Source organism: Somniosus microcephalus, chromosome 2 (genome assembly GCF_052327205.1).
Source record: "Somniosus microcephalus isolate GS21.2 chromosome 2, FLI_Smic_1.0, whole genome shotgun sequence".
Taxonomy (NCBI): domain Eukaryota; kingdom Metazoa; phylum Chordata; class Chondrichthyes; order Squaliformes; family Somniosidae; genus Somniosus; species Somniosus microcephalus.
In genome coordinates, this window is record NC_140988.1 from 171,422,336 (window position 1) to 171,441,267 (window position 18,932).

An 18,932-nucleotide genomic window follows, 5' to 3' on the forward strand; every position below is an offset into this window, starting at 1 on the left:
TATCAGCGCAATCTGGACAGAATCTACTGAAATAGATCACAAGAGTTTTAAATGCAAGATAACCACTTATGTTCGAGTTCCCGCAATTTTTTATGTTGGTTCAAAGTCATTTCGCTCGAGGTATTCATCGGCCACAAAACTGGACACGCCCCACAGGTTGGCATGGCCAGGTTTCTGCCTATTGCACCCACTCGGGGATGTTCATCACATTGCAGCCAAAATTTCAGGCACACAGGCACCAGTGGTCACATTAATCCATCGTTATTGACCAGCAGTCATTTGAAGCTTCACTTAGGTCTGTTTCTCATACTGATGCTACAATTACTTTAAATTCAGTTTAAATGAGTTCAAATTCAGTCAACTGATCTGCCCTTGGTACAGAATATCTGTGACCAGCAGTCAATTGAAACCACTGAGTGGCCCGTTTCTTCAGCTGCAGCAATTATTTGAACGCTTTTCAGTTTCAATCAGAATAATTCAGTAATAGGAGGGCCCATTGCCATGTTCTAGTCAATAATCGATCACGATGGGAATCAGGGGGAAAACGCTCCACTGGCTGGAAGATGGTTGTGGTGGTTGAAGGTCAATCATCACAGCCCCAGGACATCGCTGCAGCAGTTCCTCAGGGCAGTGTCCTAGGCCCAACCATCTTCAGCTGCTTCTTCAATGACCTTCCCTCCAACATAAGGTCAGTAATGGGGATGTTCGCTGATGACTGCACAGAGCTCACCGCCATTCACAACTCCTCAGATAATGAAGCAGTCCATGCCCGCATGCAACAAGACCTGGATGACATTCAGGCTTGGGTTAATAAGTGGCAGGTAACATTCGCACCACAGAGGTGCCAGGCAATGACTATCTCCAACAAGCGAGAGTCTAACCACCTCCCCTTGACATTCAACGGCATTCCCATCGCCAAATCCCCCATCAACAACATTTTGGGGGGGTCACCATTGACCAGAAACTTAACTGGACCAGCCACATAAATACTGTGGCAACAAGAGCAGGTCAGAGACTAGGTATTCTGCGGCGAGTGTCTCACCTCCCAACTCCCCAAAGCCTTTCCACCATCTAGAAGGCACAAGTAAAGAGTGTGATGGAATACTCTCCACTTGCCTGGATGAGTGCAGCTCCAACAATACTCAAGAAGCTCGACACCATCCAGGACAAAGCAGCCAGTTTGATTTGCACCCTATTCACCACCTTAAACATTCACTCCCTCCACCACCGGCGTACCGTGGCTGCAGTGTGTACCATCTACAAGATGTACTGCAGCAACTCGACAAGGCTTCTTCAGCAGCACCTCCCAAACCCGCGACCTCTTCCACCTCGAAAGACAAGGGCAGCAGGCGCATGGGAACACCACCGCTTCCAAGTTCCCCTCCAAGTCACACACCATCCCGACTTAGAAGTATATCGCCGATCCTTTATCGTCACTGGGTCAAAATCCTGGAACTCCCTACCTAACAGCACTGTGGGAGTACCTTCACCACATGGACTGCAGCAGTTCAAGAAAGCAGCTCACCACCACCTTCTCAAGGGCAACTAGGGATGGGCAATAAATGCTGGCCTTGCCAGCGACGCCCAGATCCCATAAGCGAATAAAAAAAACATTGCTCAATTGCACCGATTTGTGGGAGATTTTCCGTTTGGGATTATACAATACAGTTTGCACGGAAACCTGGATGTGACCTCACCTCGGTAAAAGCAGCAGTGTCCAGTGCATTCCAGGCATATTTTCCAGATTACACCCCAAGCAGAAATGCCAGGCCAAGATGGGTTGGATTGCGAGAAATTAGTAATAATTGCATTAAAGGTGCTATATAAATGGAAGCTGTTGTTGTTAGACATCTACTCCTTCTCGCCATTTGTATTATTTCAATGTATTATTTCATTGGGCCGATTACAGGAAACTTTGTGCTATCCGGCACCGAGCTGCTGCCGTTCCCTCAAAACTGCCGTACACTCCAGAGCTAATGTTGAAACATACGGAGATTTTCATCTCCGTATGAATCAACAAACCCTGTTGCTTAGCAACAGCCTCTAAACAGTCAGCAAGCGTCTCTGTAGCATCTCTAGCTGAAGCTGTTGCTTAGCTACAGACGTTGCAGAGCTTGACTGTTCAAAAAAAGCAAAGAATAAAAAACGGCTCCTGATTTTTGCCGGTGGCTCGAGCTTGCCGGACGGTTTGCCTCCGGATAACACAAAGTTTCCTGTAGTTGCTAGCAGGGCTGGGGCAGTAAGAACTTGTCAAGCAAGGGGAGGGGTGGGAGCTGGAAATTTCTCTCAGCTGAGGAGATTTGAGGGGCGAACGCATGTTCACATGGGGGTGCGGGTCCCCGATATGATTGCTCAGTGACAGATTACACCTGCTCAATTGGAAAATTCATGGATTCTCAGAACCGTGCTTTTTACCTGAAAGGCTGATTGTTTGAGATTTCAAGGCGTTCAGTTAGTAGATTAGTTCATATGATGTTAGTTCCAGTCCCATTTTACTCAAATGGTCATGTAATATTACATATTCAGAGCTACTCATCGTTTATTACATATAATACATATGTATAGAATTATCAGTGGCTATATGATGCAGCAGAGTACAGTAGTATAATACTTTTTGTAAAACCATGGCAATAAAACTGATGTGTGAAATCCAAATATTTGGTTGGGTCCTTCAGTCAACAACTTGTGCTCAAAACAGGGTAGTATTATAGGTTCAGATTCTTATCAATGTAAGAAGCTACATAATGACTGAGAAAAAACTGATCTCAATGACGCAAAAAAAAATGCAAACTAATTAACTTAAATTGTTGGAGTATAAATTAATTTCAACAACATTTAGCGAGGAGATGGTGACTATTTAACCCAAAGATTCCTCCATGACACCGTCAATGTAGTTCCAAGAGCAACATTTCCTTAATGAATTTAGTCATTGAAATAATCTTCTGGAAACTAAGTTCTCTATCATGTTTCAAAGTGGAAAGCTACCAAAAGATAAGCCATTTATTTGGAGATTGGTGTATTAAAAACAGAGTCCAAGAGCAGGCAACTGCTCCGTTGCGTTTTCAGAGAGAAGGAGATGGAGAGGGGAGGAGGGGATGGGAGAGGAGAGGGGAGAAGGGGATGGGAGAGGAGAGGGGAGAAGGGGATGGGAGAGGAGAGGGGAGAAGGGGATGGGAGAGGAGAGGGGAGAAGGGGATGGGAGAAGGGGATGGGAGAGGGGAGAAGGGGATGGAGAGGAGAGGAGAGAAGAGAAGAGAAGGGGAAGACTGGGGGGAGGGACGAGGGGGAAGCGACAGAGAGGAGGGGGAGGAGAAGGATCCGACAGGGAGGGGAAGGGTCCGAGAAGGGATAGAATACATATATAACATTGGTTTAATTTTCAATATTACCCATTAATATAACTACTTAGTTGCAAATTGTGGTGATTATTCTTGTTTCGTAAGAAGCGTTATAATTGGTTGCCTGTTTCCTGCCTTGAGATATATGCTGTAAACTCATTGGTAGTTGATGTCATGTGATTTGTGGTGGCCATCTTAAATTCAGTTCTCTACAGCCTTGGTTGGGACTGGGCGTTGAAGATGTGCTGCTGGGTTTTTAAGGTTAATAAAGCCTAGATTTAGAAAGGCAAATCTACTCTTTATTTCAATTTATTAACCTTTTGTTAGAATGGAGCGATATCTTCAACCGGAACGATTTAATGCTGACCCTAATTCTGCAGGAGTGGATGATAAATGGAAACACTGGTATCGTACATTTAAAAACTTTTTGGGTGTGTTGGATCAAGAGTCTCTAAATAAGTTGAATATACTGATCAACTACATTGCTCCGGATGTGTATAAGTATATCTTGGACTGTAAAACTTACGAATTGGCTATTGCTACATTGGAAAAGATTTTTGTTAAACCAAAGAATGAGGTATTTGCACGTCACCTTCTATCTGCCCGTAGGCAGCAGGTGGGAGAATCTTTGGATGCTTATTTACAAGCACTTCGGCGCCTTGGAGCTAACTGTAATTATAAGGCCGTGTCGGCAGAAGAATATAAGGAAGAATCGGTACGGGATGCTTTTATTAATGGATTACTGTCTAGATCAATTCGTCAGCGGTTATTAGAAAATAAGACTTTGGATCTCAAGAGTGCTTTTGAGCAAGCCTCTACATTGGATTTGGCTCAGAGAAGTTCGGATTCTTACGCTCTTTTTAATCGGCCTGCGACTGTGGTTTCGGCAGTTCCGGATGAAAAGGAATTATGTGGACTTAATAGGAGTGGTTTACCAGATTCTGAAACAGTTTCTACTTCGGCTGCTGTTGCCTCTAGGATTCAGAAGTGTTATTTTTGTGGGAACGCCCGGCACCCTCGTCTGAAGTGTCCTGCTCGGGAGGCTGTGTGTAGTAAATGCGGCAAGAGGTCATTATGCACGTGTTTGTAAATCAATTGCCTCCTCTGCGACTATTCAGCCTTTAGATAGGGCGTTTATTGCATCAGTTTCTGCTGCCTTTGCTCATGGCCTAAACAAAGCTATAGTTACGGCCCAAGTTAATGGGTTAGAAGTGAAGGCCCTTATAGATACGGGCAGTACCGAGAGTTTTAAAAGTCTTCAGTTTGTGAAGGAGAAGCGTTTGAAAATTTCGCCTGTTACTTATCAGGTGTGTATGGCTCAGACGACTCTCACCTCACAAGTAGCTGGTTGTTGTCTTGTGAAATTAATTCTTCTAGGTAATACGTATACTGATATACGCCTATCTGTTTTGCCTAATCTCTGTGCGGATATTTTGATTGGTCATGAGGTGCTTCAATTACACGAGTCTCTCAGTCTTTCTTTTGGAGGAACTAAGCCACCTTTATCTATTTGTGGATTAACTTCTTTATCCATTTCTCCATTATCACTTTTTTCCAATTTGATGCCGGATTGTAAGCCAATTGCTACCAAGTCAAGAAGGTATAGCAGTCAGGATAAAGAATTTATTAATTCTGAAGTTCAACGTCTTTTATTGGAAGGAATCATTGAACCTAGTTGTTCGCCCTGGCGGGCACAAGTAGTTGTCACCACTAACGAGAGACATAAGAAACAAATGGTGATAGACTACTCTCAAACTATTAATAGGTATACTCAATTAGATGCGTACCCTTTGCCTAAGATTGATGAGCTTATCAACAAAGTATCTCAGTATAAGGTTTTTAGCACTATTGACCTAAAGAGTGCTTATCATCAGATTCCTATCGTTAAGAGGGACCAACCATATACGGCCTTTGAGGCTGGCGGAAAGCTGTATCAGTTTTGCGGAGTACCATTTGGTGTTACTAATGGTGTTGCCTGTTTTCAACGGGCAATGGATGCTTTTATAAGTGATAACTCTCTCTCTGACACCTTTTCATATTTAGATGACATCACGGTGTGTGGCAAATCAAGGGTGGAGCATGATTCTAATTTAGAAAGATTCCTTCAAGCTGCGGAAAAAGTTGGTTTAACTTTCAATAAAGAGAAGTGTATCTTTTCGACCACTGAGGTAAATCTACTGGGGTATATTATCTCGGGAAACAAGATTAAACCAGATCCAGAACGCCTGCGACCATTGATTGATTTACCTTGTCCTACTAATTCTAAGGCTTTGCAACGAGTTGTTGGACTGTTTTCTCATTATTCTAATTGGATTGCAAACTTTTCGCAGAAGATCCGGCCCCTTATTCGGGTTACGACGTATCCTCTATCATGGGAGGCCAGGACGTGTTTTGATAATTTCAAAAAGGATATCCTTGGAGCAGTTGTGCATTCTATTGATGAGCAGGTTCCCTTTGTGATTGAGACGGACGCTTCCGATTTTGCAATTGGGGCTACTCTGAACCAAAATGGAAGACCTGTGGCCTTTTTCTCACGTACTTTGAATAATAGTGAGAAAAGACACTCCTCAATAGAGAAAAAGAGGCGTATGCAATAGTAGAAGCACTGCGTAAATGGAGACATTATTTATCGGGGCGACATTTTACGTTGGTAACTGACCAAAAATCTGTGTCCTTTATGTTTGATGTCAAACATTTTGGAAAGATCAAGAATGATAAAATAATGAGGTGGAGGATTGAGTTGGCATGCTACCATTTTGATATAGTTTACCGTCCGGGGAAGGATAATGTTGCTGCTGATGCGCTGTCGAGGGCTTATTGTTCTGTGATTCACGGAGATACGCTTATTAATCTTCATAATGCTTTGTGCCATCCTGGTGTTACGAGGATGATACACTTCGTACGCAGTAAGAATTTGCCCTTTTCAGTTGAAGACGTCAAGCGGATGGCTTCATCATGTTCTATCTGTGCTCGGTGTAAACCGAATTTCTTTAAGCCTCAACGAGCTCATCTTATAAAGCCTACTTCTCCTTTTGAACGTTTGAGCGTTGATTTTAAGGGGCCTCTTCCTTCAACGACTCAGAATCGATATATATTTACTGTTGTGGATGAGTTTTCAAGGTTCCCTTTTGCTTTTCCTTGCGCAGATGTATCAGCTGCTACAGTTATCAAATGTCTGACTCAACTTTTTGTCATCTTTGGGATGCCTGCGTATATCCATTCGGATCAGGGAAGTTCTTTTATGTCTTCCCAGTTGAAGGAATACCTCCAGAGTCGGGGAATCTCTACTAGTAGAACTACCCCGTATAATCCCCAGGGTAATGGACAGTGTGAACGATATAATGGGGTGATCTGGAAGGCAGTTATGTTGGCTTTGACATCCCGGAACCTTAAGAATACACAGTGGGAAATGGTATTGCCTGATGCCCTGCATTCCATTAGATCATTGCTTTCAACGGCTACTAATGTGACCCCCCATGAAAGGCTCTTTAACTATCCGCGGAGATCTACTACGGGATATTCGGTACCTTCATGGCTTACTATGCAGGGACCTGTGCTGCTTCGACGCCACGTTAGATTGTCAAAATATGATCCTTTAGTGGAGGAGGTGGAGCTGTTGGAGGCAAATTCCCAATATGCTCATATTCGATTCCAAGGTGGGAAAGAAAGTACTGTTTCAATTAAAGACTTGGCTCCTTGTGGTGGCCAGCCCTCTTCTGAGGATATTAACAATAGTCATGATTCAGATAATGTGGATGTCATCACAGATACTACGAATATTTCCAATCCTATTGCAGATAATTATAATTCTATTAGTCAGCCCTCGATGGATGTTCATGACCGTCCCAGTTTACCTTCTGATGGGATTTCCAATCCGGAAACCGTTGATAATCGGGATATGGATAGCCTTCCTGCAGAAGATACTTCCGTGTCTCCTGGTGTGGGAGGGCAAGGAATTTCACCAAGGTTAAGAAGGTCGACACGAACAAGATATCCGGTCGACCGATTGAAAATGGACTTCTAAAATAATTTGATAGTAATGTTTTAAAATTGTTGAAATATTATATTGTATTGTTTGTTATAAATAATTAATTGTAAATTGTAAAGGCTACCTAGGTTGCAGTATGTTTTAAAAGGAGGGGTGAATGTGGTGATTATTCTCGTTTCGTAAGAAGCGTTATAATTGGTTGCCTGTTTCCTGCCTTGAGATATATGCTGTAAACTCATTGGTAGTTGATGTCATGTGATTTGTGGTGGCCATCTTAAATTCAGTTCTCTACAGCCTTGGTTGGGACTGGGTGTTGAAGATGTGCTGCTGGGTTTTTAAGGTTAATAAAGCCTAGATTTAGAAAGGCAAATCTACTCTATTTCACAAATCAATGCATCTTTGTGTATGTTCTTGGTCTATTTATCCTCATCTCAACAGCAACACTGAACTTAAATAAATACTGCCCGCCCCATCTTCACAATTATACATTAGAGACTGTGTAAAGATGAAGAACAAGGACAAGTTTGAAGTTGTGAGAATACAAAATTGACATTGATTCAATGAACAAAAGATTATAAGAGGCATTGAAAATATGCATGTATTCAGGTTACTTAATTTGAGATTATTTAACAAACTGTGATAAGAGAACTGGAGGACACATGTATACATGAAATTAGCAACTCTACATCATGTGTGTGCCTAGGTGTCAAAGGGGTAATAAATTCTTAAACGCAACGTCAACTAACTGAAATAACAGAAAATGCTAGAAAAACTCAGCAGGCCAGGCAACATCCATGGAGAGAGAAATAGAGTCAACGTTTCAGGTCGAAACCCTTTGTCAAGACAAAGTGCCATGGACTCAATTAACTGTCCATCCCCACTCGATCTTCTGGACTCATCTAAGTTTTAATATCGTCTCTGCTGTCCTGGCTCTCCTGCTGCTTCTCCACCACTGTTGTTATGCTGCAACTAGATGCTCTCCAAACACCATGTGCCTTTCTGGACTAACAGAAACAGAGTGTTCACCGAGAGCAAGAGATAAAGTTCATTTTATTTTCTTGGAAGATTTAGCTGTGGTTATTCATCTCTCTCAAGATCAAATAAATTGAGGACAGTACACAAGTGGAAGCAGTTTTGTCAATGCCCTCATTCAAAACCTTGTCTTCCACCATGGAGCTGTGTAGATTTCTATTTGCTTTCAAACTGACTAGACACACTGGAGTGATGCAAGAATATAGAAAACTAAACATTTCTGAAGGATTAGTAATGGGGGACAGACTTAAAAGGATGCCTATGTCTCATTTGTATCAGGAATACCAAGTTGAAGTTTGTAATTAAAACAAATGGATATCCTATTGGTTTTATTAGAAGCAATATACCTTGTTCTGCTCAGTTTTAATTCCCTTAAAGGCCACATATGCAAAATTTCCTATATATAAAACTAGATTTTTAAACAAATGACTTTTCAATTTACATCGATCTAGCTGGGAAATTCTTACTTTATAGATCTTACCTACCTCTAACATATTGTAGATGATGTAGAGTTTGATGACAGATTGTCCTCTAATGAGATGGTACATCATGGAATAATCCACGTAGTGCATCATAACAAAGCAGATGACCATTATAACTGCCTTGAGTATGTCACATACCTGAGCAGGTTGTAGCAGTCGTCCATCACTGAGGGAAAAAAAATCAAATGACATTTATTTCCAAGAGCTGTAAGCGAAGATCAGAAGTGAATTACAAGATTGTAATTTTAGTACACTACATTGCCCATATTGCTGTTATACATTCATTTGTTACACAAGCAACTTGCAAGTCTATTTATCATAGATTCCATTTTTAGGTAGCAAAAGGCATAGAATCAAACATATTACAAATGAGAAAGATCGAAAGAAAAAGAATGAGCGAACAAACGATTAAACATTTATATAGCACCTTTCACAACCTCATGCATCCCAAAGCTCTTTACAGCTAATTAATTATTTTTTGAAGTGTAGTCACTGTTACAATGTAGGGAAATGCGACAGCAAAGTTCCCGAACCAGCAATGAATTAATGACCAGATAATCTGTTTTTAGTGGTGTTGATCAAGGGACAAATATTGGGCACGGCATTGGGAACGCCCCATTTCTTCGAATGTTGCCATGGGATCTTTTACTTCTATCAAATTCAAAATGGAATTGGATAATTACTTGAAGGAGAAAAAATTACAGATATATGGGGAAAGAATGGGGGAGTGGGATTAACTGGATTGCTTTTCGAAAGAGCCAGCGTGGACTCGAAGGGCCAAATGGCCTCCTTCTGTGCTGTACTATTCTATGAATCTGATAGCGAGAGACTCGATTTAACATCTCTTCCGAAAGTCAGCACCTTCAAATGTGCAGCACGCCCTCAATACTGCACTGAAATATCAGCCTAGATTATGTGCTCAGTCTCTGGAGTGAGGCTAGACTTTCTGACTCAGAGGTGAGAGTGCTACCAATGAGCCAAGGATAATGATCAGAAATGCAATGCTACATCAGTTTTCCAGGGTTAATGGGGAAAGAAAGGCATGCAAGAGTGGCCCAGCATGTTCAAACACCAATGGGCCGAGAGTGGGTAGCTTTAAATTCAATCGTTAAGATGACTAAAAGGAACTGGAGGGAAGATCGATTCAACAAAAATGCACACACAAACAAAAACATATGAAAATAGTTCACTAAACAGTTTATAAAAAAAAAAACGCAAAATACAAATGAAACAAAGATACCTGACCACCTACTCAATTTCAATAACAAATACAAACAAGAAGGTGCTTATATAGTACAAGTTATAACAATACAAGAACTATTATCTAGGGGACACGGTCAACTCACTGTACCATTACATTGTACGTTAGTAGGTCTACTCAAGTTGATCCAGCACAAACAAATAGCACTAGAGCCATAGCTACCTGGGATGTAAAGGGATTGAATTCAAAGGCTATTGTTTAATTGTTGTTATTAGGGGTTATGGATGTTCTATTAAATGTTCTTTACCAACAGCAAAGCAAAACTGAAATCAACCACAACAACATGCATTTATATAGCACCTTTAATGTAGTAAAATGTCCTAAGGCGCTTAATTTGACACCGAGCCACATAAGGAGATATTAGGAAAATGACCAAAAGCTTTAGTTAAAGAGGTTGGTTTTAAGGAGCGTCTTAAAGGGGGATTGGGAGGTAGAGAGGCGGAGAAGTTTAGGGAGGGAATTCCAGAGCTTAGGGCCTAGGCAGCTGAAGGTACAGCCATCAAAAGTGGTGCGATTAAAATCAGGGATGCGCAATCCACCACTGATAAATAAAAACATTGGAATTTGAGGAATAGTCACAGTGACATCACTATGTACTCACTGCACACATCAAGACCACCAAAATGTACATGTATTTTGGTGAAAAATCTGGCTTGCAAAATTGCTAGCAATTGAAAATCAAATGAGCGACGTTCCAATCTTCAGTAGCACTTTGTAGCCATGGGATTGGAGGGGGGTGGGGGGGAAAGAGGTGGAGGGTTGAAGATAAATTTGGGGCATCAGTCAATCAATTTGTAATGTTCACTCAATGTTATCCTACAAAACTAAATCCAGTTGATAAATCAGAAAAATTATATTAGCATATGGAACATGAACTAATGCAAGGAACTGATTTTATGCGAAAATCTACTGGAACACACACAAGTGTAATCCAAAGTTTTATCAAAAGTCTGTCAATAAGAATCTAATTGCTTGAAGAATGAAAATTGTTAATATTCTACAAAAGTAAAACATACATTCTAGTTCTGAAGTTTGAACTAACACAGGTAGGGGAGTGAACCTAAGATCCTCCAATATGGCTCAAATAGCATATTTTCTCTCTCCCTCCACTGCAACCACCCCTGTCCCGCGCCCCTTGTTCATCCTGTAGTTCAGCATCCTCCCTTTCCTTGGAAGTGGCTTGGGAGGAGTTCCATTTGGGTACTGCTGTGTATTCAACCAAAATTTAAAATCTACCTGTACATGGTTATGTTTAGAAAGTTCAACTGAATAACAATTTTAAAACAGGTGTATTTTAAAAGCCTGTGTTTTGTTTGTGTGTTTTTAATTTCCCATTGTTAAATTTTTAAAAATTATTTCACAGTTTTAATTAATTAAACAGCACAGCCTTTCTGCACAATTAAATTTGAAATACACAATTTCTAATTAAGAGGAGACTTTACACCTTATTCACTGTAAAATATAAATTTTCTGGCCTCGGATGTGCCATTTCAGGTCCTATTCCCTCAGTCATTCCTAGAACCATAGAATGATTACAGCACAGGAGGCAGCCATTCAGCCCATTGAGCCTGTGCTGGGTCTCTGCAAGACCACTTCAGCTAGTTCCACTCCCCCACCCTTTCCCCGTTGCCCTGCAATTTTTTTTCCTTCAGGTACTTATCCAATTCCCTTTTGAAAGCCACAATGGAATCTGCCTCCACCGACCTTTCTGGCAGTGCATTCCAGATCATAACCACTCACTAAGTAAAAAAAGTTTTTCCTCATGTCGCCTTTGGTTCTTCTGCCAATCACCTTAAATCTGTGACCTCTGGTTCGCGACCCTTCCGCCAATGGGAACAGTTTCTCTCTATCGACTATGTCTAGACCCCCCCTCATGATTTTGAACACCTCTATCAAATCTCTCAACCTTCTCTGCTCCAAGGAGAACAACCCCAGCTTCTCCAATCTATCCACGTAACTGAAGTCCCTCATCCTTGGAACCATTCCTGTAAATCTTTTCTGCACCTTCTCGAAGGCCTTCACATCCTTCCTAAAGTGCGGTGCCCAGAATGGACACAATACTCCAGTTGAGGCCGAATCAGTGTTTCATAAAGGTTCATCATAACTTCCTTGCTTTTGGACTCTATACCTCTATTTACGAAGCCCAGGATCCCGTATGCTTTTTTAACCGCTTTCTTAACCTGCCCTGCCAACCTTCAACGATTTGTGCACATATACCCCCAGGTCTCTCTGTTCATGCACCCACTTTAGAATTGTACCCTTTAGTTTATATTGCCTCTCCTCGTTCTTCCTGCCAAAATGTATCACTTTGCACTTTTCTGCATTAAAGTTCATCTGCCACGTGCCTGCCCTTTCCACCAGCTTGTCTATGTCCTCTTGAAGTCTATCACTAGCCTGCTCACTGTTTACTATACAGGAAACTCTTTGGTATCCGGCACCGACGGGACCGGCGTGTTGCCGGTTGATCAAAAATTCCGGATGTCGGAGAGGGTTAACTACCGAGGCTATTTTTAACAAAGAAAAATTAAAAAGTCAAGAAATGTGCAGTATACAGTAATTGGGTACTCACCTACAGAGTGTTGTGTTAAATGGATGGTGGAAGATGCTTGATTAAGTACAGTACTGCCAGTTGAGGGTACTCCATAACTCTTTAATTACTTAACAGTAAAACAAAACTTATACAGTATAAAAGTACTGTAGTTGACTATACACTTATTCCAAGTCAGCTGGTTCATCAGGAATATCCATGCCAGCTGGGTCATCAGGATCATGCACTTCAACAGATTCTTCAGGCACTTCCACTGCTTCAACTCTTCTGGAAGCTTTCCTAAACATGTCCCGGATGTCTGCTTGCTTAGTGGACTCTTGCCTTTTTTGTAGAAAGGTGGAATGCAGAATATGGAGGTGCATAACTTCTTGGGCAGAGTAGCAAGGATGCCTTTCAGCAAATTTGAGGAATAAAGTAAATCCTTCTGCAGCTTTAGCCCAAGAAATCATCTTCTCTTCAGAAATCTCATCCTCTTCACTTTCCATCTCACTTTCCTTTTCTTTCTTTGGATTCAAAACCGTCTCAATTATTTCATCATCACTTAGCATATGCACAACAGCAACTTCTCTATCTGCATCAACCCACTGCTCAATGTCACTTTCACCGAGGTTACGTCGTATCCCGTGCCGTAACTTGAAGCACGTTAGCCATCCCTCGGAGAAAGCACACTGGTCAGTGAGCTCCATCTTTACGTAGAAATCCTTCGCTTTCTCGATTAGCATGGGTCCGGAAATTGGAACACCCTCTGAACGCTTAAGAGAAAACCACTCAAAGCACGGTATCCAGCTCTTCAAGCTTAGGCTTACGAAGCGTACGCCGTTTCTCTACACCCTTAGATGTCTCCGAGCCTGAATAAAACTTGAGCAGCTTATCCTTCTGCGACTTGATGTCGTAGATTGTTGACGAACCGATTTTGAATTCATTCATAATGTTGATATGCTTCTCTCCCCTTTCCAGTCGTTGGCATATATCAATTTTCTGTTTTAAAGTTAACACCACTCTCTTCCTTTTGCTTGGACCAACTTTTGGGATTTCCATAATGCAATGTAATGACTACCAGCAGCGTGGGAGACACACAGTACCCCTGTAAAATGGCGGATCAGAAGAGACTACCGGCAGCGCGGGAGAGTCAGACTCCTGTTACAGGGGTTTTGAGGTGTTCCAACTTCTGACAGCGCCAAGAAGCCGATTGGTGGCAGCTTGGAGAACTACCCCCACTGACTAACTCGGCCACTGCGGGAGACTCGGACTCGGCAAAATTTCCGGTTATTGAGGTGTTGCTTTCGGAGCGAGAATTTTGCCGGTTAATAGAGAATTCCAGATATTTAGGTACTGTTTAAACGAGAGTTTCCTATGCTTCCAAGTTGTGTGTCATCTGCAAATTTTGAAATTGTGCCCTGTACACCCAAGTCCAAGTCATTAATACATATCAAGAAAAGCAGTGGTCCGAATACTGATCCCTGGGGAACACCACTGTATACCTTCCTCCAGTCCGAAAAACAACCGTTCACCACTACTCTCGGTTTCCTGTCACTTAGCCAATTGCGTATCCATGCTGCCACTGTCCCTTTTATTCCATGGGCTTCAGCTTTACTGGCAAGCCTATTTTATTCATCTATGGGATGTGGGCATCACTGGCAAGACCAGCATTTATTGCCCATCCCTAATTGCCCTCAAGAAGGTGGTGGTAAGCCACCTTCTTGAACCGCTGCAGTCAGTGTGGTGAAGGTACTCCCACAGTGTCGTTAGGTAAGGAGTGCCAGCATTTTGACTGAGCGACGATGAAGGAGCAGAGATATATTTCCAAGTCAGGATGGTGTGTGACTTGGAGGGGAACTTGGAGGTGGTGGTGTTCTAGGTGGAAAAGGTCACGGGTTTGGGAGGTGCTGCCGAAGAAGTCTTGGCGAGTTGCTGCAGTGCATCTTGTAGATGGTACACACTGCAGCCACGGTACGCCAGTGGTGGAGGGAGTGAATGTTTAAAGTGGTGGATGGGGTGCCTGTCAAACGGGCTGCTTTGTCCTGGATGGTGTTGAGCTTCTTGAGTGTTGTTGGAGCTGTACTCATCCAGGCAAGTGGAGAGTATTCCATCACACTCCTTACTTGTGCCTTGTAGATGGTGGAAAGGCTTTGGGGAGTCAGGAGGCAAGACACTCACCACAGAATACCTAGTCTCTGACCTGCTCTTGTTGCCACAGTATTTATGTGGCTGGTCCAGTTAAGTTTCTGGTCAATGGTCACCCCCCCAAAATGTTGTTGATGGGGGATTTGGCGATGGGAATGCCGTTGAATGTCAAGGAGAGGTGGTTAAGATTCTCGCTTGTTGGAGATAGTCATTGTCTGGCACGAATTTTACCTGCCACTTATCAGCCCAAGCCTGAATGTCGTCCAGGTCTTGTTGCATGCGGGCATGGACTGCTTCATTATCTGGAGGAGTTGTGAATGGCACTGAACACTGGGCAGTCATCAGCGAACATCCCCATTTCTGACCTTATGTTGGAGGGAAGGTCATTGATGAAGCAGCTGAAGATGGTTAGGCCTAGGACACTGCCCTGAGGAACTCTTGCAGCGACGTCCTGGGGCTGTGATGTTTGACCTTCAACCTTCACAACCATCTTCCTTTGTGTTAAGTGCGACTCCAGCCAGTGGAGAGTTCCCCCCCCCCCCCCCCGCGATTCCCATTGACTTCAGTTTTACTAGGGCTCCTTCATGCCACACCCGGTCAAATGCTGCCTTGATGTCAAGGGCAGTCACTCATCTCACCTCTGGAATTCAGCTCCTTTGTCCATGTTTGGACCCAGGGTGTAATGAGGTCAGGAGCCGAGTGGTCTTGGCAGAACCCAAACTGGGCCTCAGTGAGCAGGTTATTGGTGAGTAAATGCCGCTTGATAGCACTGTCGGCGACATCTTCCATCACTTTGCTGATGATTGAGAGTAGACTGATGGGGCGGTAATTGGCCGGATTGGATTTGTCCTGCTTTTTGTGGACAGGACATACCTGGGCAGTTTTCCACATTGTCGGACAGATGCCAGTGTTGTTGTAGCTGTACTGGAACAGCTTGGCTAGAGGCGCAGCTAGTTCTGGAGCACAAGTCTTTAGCACAATAGCCAGGATGTTGTCGGGGCCCATAGCATTTGCTGTATCCAGTGCACTGAGCCATTTCTTGATATCATGTTGAGTGAATCGAATTGGCTGAAGACTGACTTCTGTGATGGTGGGGACCTCAGGAGTTGGCTGATATGGATCATCCACTCGGCACTTCTGGCTGAAGATGGTTGCAAACGCTTCAGTCTTGTCTTTTGCACTCCCGTGCTGGGCTCCACCATCATTGCGGATGGGGATATTCATGGAGCCTCCTCCTCCCGTTCGTTGTTTAATGGTCCACCACCATTCACGACTGGATGTGGCAGGACTGCAGAGCTTTGATCTGATCCATTGATTGTGGGATCGCTCAGCCTTGTCTGTAGCATGCTGCTTCTGCTTTTTAGCATACATGTAGTCCTGTGTTACAGCTTTCCCAGGTTACCACCTCATTTTTTTAGGTACACCTGGTGCTGCTCCTGGCATGCTCTTCTACATTCCTTATTGAACCAGGGTTGGTACCCTGGTTTGATGGCAATGGTAGAGTGAGGGATATGCCAGGCCATGAGATCACAGATTGTGGAGGGATACAATTCTGCTGCTGCTGATGGCCCACAGCGCCTCATGGGTGCCCAGTTTTGAGCTGCTAGATCTGTTCTGAATCTATCCCATTTAGCACGGCGGTAGCGCCACACAACACGAAGGACGGTGTCCTCAGTGTGAAGACGGGTATTCGTCTCCACAATGGCTGTGCGGTGGTCACTGCTACCAATGGACAGATGCATCTGCGACAGGTAGATTGGTGAGGGCGAGGTCAAGTAGGTTTTTCCCTCGTGTTGGTTCTCTCACCACCTGTCGCAGGCCCAGACTGGCAGCTATATCCTTCAAGACTCGGCCAGCTTGGTCAGTAGTGGTGCTACCGAGCCACTCCTGGTGATGGAAATCCCCCACCCAGAGTACATTCTGTGCTCTTGCTACTCTCAGTGCTTATTCCAAGTGGTGTTCAACATGGAGGAGTACTGATTTATCAGCTGAGAGAGGGCAGTAGGTGGTAATCAGTTGGAGGTTTCCTTGCCCATGCTTGACGTGAAGCCATGAGACTTCATGGGGTCCGGAGTCAATGTTGAGGACTCCCAGGGCCACTCCTTCCTGACTGTGTACCACTGTGCCATGCCGCCACCCCTGGTGGGTCTGTCCTGCCGGTGGGACAGGACATACCCAGGGATGGTGATGGAGGAGTTTGGGACATTGGCAGAAAGGTATGATTCTGTGAGTATGACTATGTCAGGCTGTTGCTTGACTAGTCTGTGCGACAGCTCTCCCAATTTTGGCACAAGTCCCCAGATGTTGGGGAGGAGGACTTTGCAGAGTCGACTGGGCTAGATGTGCCGTTGCTGTAGCAGTTTGTTACAACTGAGTAACATATGCATCTGTCCATTGGTAACTTCAGAGGGTAGTTAAGAATCAACCACATTGCTGTGGGTCTGAAGTCACAGGTAAGGATGGCAGATTGCCTTCCCTAAAGGGCATTAGTGAACCAGATGGGTTTTTACAACAATCCGATAGTTTTATGGTTACCATTACGGATTCTAGCTTTTTTTTATTCCAGGTTATTTAATTAACTGAATTTAAATTCCCCAGCTGCCGTGGTGAGATTTGAACTCACGTCTCTGGATCATTAGTCCAGGCCTCTGGATTACCAGCCCAGTGACATTACCACTGTGCTACCATTCCCGTCTTAAGTGGCACTTTATCAAACGCCTTTCGGAAGTCCAGGTACACCACATCAATCGCATTGCTCTCATCAACGCTCTCTGTTACTTCATCAAAAAACTCAAGTTAATTAAACACGATTTGCCTTTGACAAATCCATGCTGGCTTTCCTTAATTAATTCACACTTGTCCAAGTGACTGTTAATTTTGTCCTGGATTATCGTTTCTAAAAGCTTCCCCACTACTGAGGTTAAATTGACTGGTCTTTATTTGCTGGGTTTATCCTTACACCCTTTTTTGAACAAGGGTGTAACATTTGCAATTCTCCAGTCCTCTGGCACCATCCCTGTATCTAAGGAGGATTGGAAGATTATGTCCAGTACTTTCGCAATTTGCACCTTTACCTCCTTCAGCAACTGAGGATACATCTCATCCAGTCCTGGTGACTTATCTACTTTAAGTACAGCCAGCTGTTCCAGTACCTCCTATCAATTTTTATCCCATCCATTATATCCACTACCTCCTCTTTCACTATGACTTTGGTAGCATCTTCTTCCAAGACGGATGCAAAGTACTCATTTAGTACCTCAGCCATCCCTCTGCCTCCGTGCGTAGGTCTCCTTTTTGATTCCTAATCGGCCCCACCCCTTCTCTTACTACCCGTTTACTATTTATATGCCTACAGAAGACTTTTGGATTCCCTTTTATGTTAGCTGCCAATCTATTCTCATGCTCTCTCTTTGCCCCTCATTTCCTTTTTCACTTCCCCTCTGAACTTTCTATATTCAGCCTGGTTCTCACTTGTATTCTCAACCTGACATCTGTCATATGCCCCCTTTTTCTGCTTTATCTTACTCTCTATCCATTTCGTCATCCAGGGACCTCTGGCTTTGGTTGCCCTAACTTTCCCCCTCGTGGGAATCTACCTCGACTGCCCCCTAACCATCTCCTCTTTAAAGGCAGCCCATTGTTAGATTAGTTTTGCCTGCCAATCTTTGATTCCGATTTACCCGGGCCAGAACGTTCTCAACTCACTGAAATTTACGTTCCTCCAATTAAGTATTTTTACTCTAGACTGCTCCTTGTCCTATTCCATAGCTAATCTAAACCTTATGATAGAAACATAGAAGATAGGAGCAGGAGTAGGCCATTCGGCCCTGCTCCGCCATTCAATGAGATCATGGCTGATCATCCAAATTCAGTACCCTGTCCCTGCCTTCTCCCCATATCCCTTGATCCCTTTAGCCTTAAGAAATATATCCAACTCTTTCTTGAATATATTTAATAAACTGGCCTCCACCGCCCTCTGTGGCAGAGAATTCCACAGGTTCACCACTCTCTGGGTGAAGAAATTCCTCCTCATTTCAGTCCTAAATGGCTTACCCCTGATCCTTAGACTATGACCCCTGGTTCTGGACTCCCCAACCATCAGAAACATCCTTCCTGCATCTAGTCTGTCCAGGCCTGACAGAATTTTATAGGCTTCGAT

The 18,932-nt window shown here is 43.5% G+C and overlaps 1 protein-coding gene across 2 annotated transcripts in view; it reads right to left on the bottom strand.

Annotated features, from left to right (window-relative positions):
* tapt1b (transmembrane anterior posterior transformation 1b) overlaps positions 1-18,932 on the bottom strand; it is a 192,169-nt gene that overhangs the window by 101,954 nt on the left and 71,283 nt on the right. For both annotated transcript variants that reach the window (XM_085966535.1, XM_085966544.1), the window contains one exon: positions 8,840-9,006. In XM_085966535.1, the coding sequence (XP_085822661.1) occupies positions 8,840-9,006 (167 nt within the window). The remainder of the gene's footprint in view (positions 1-8,839; positions 9,007-18,932) is intronic.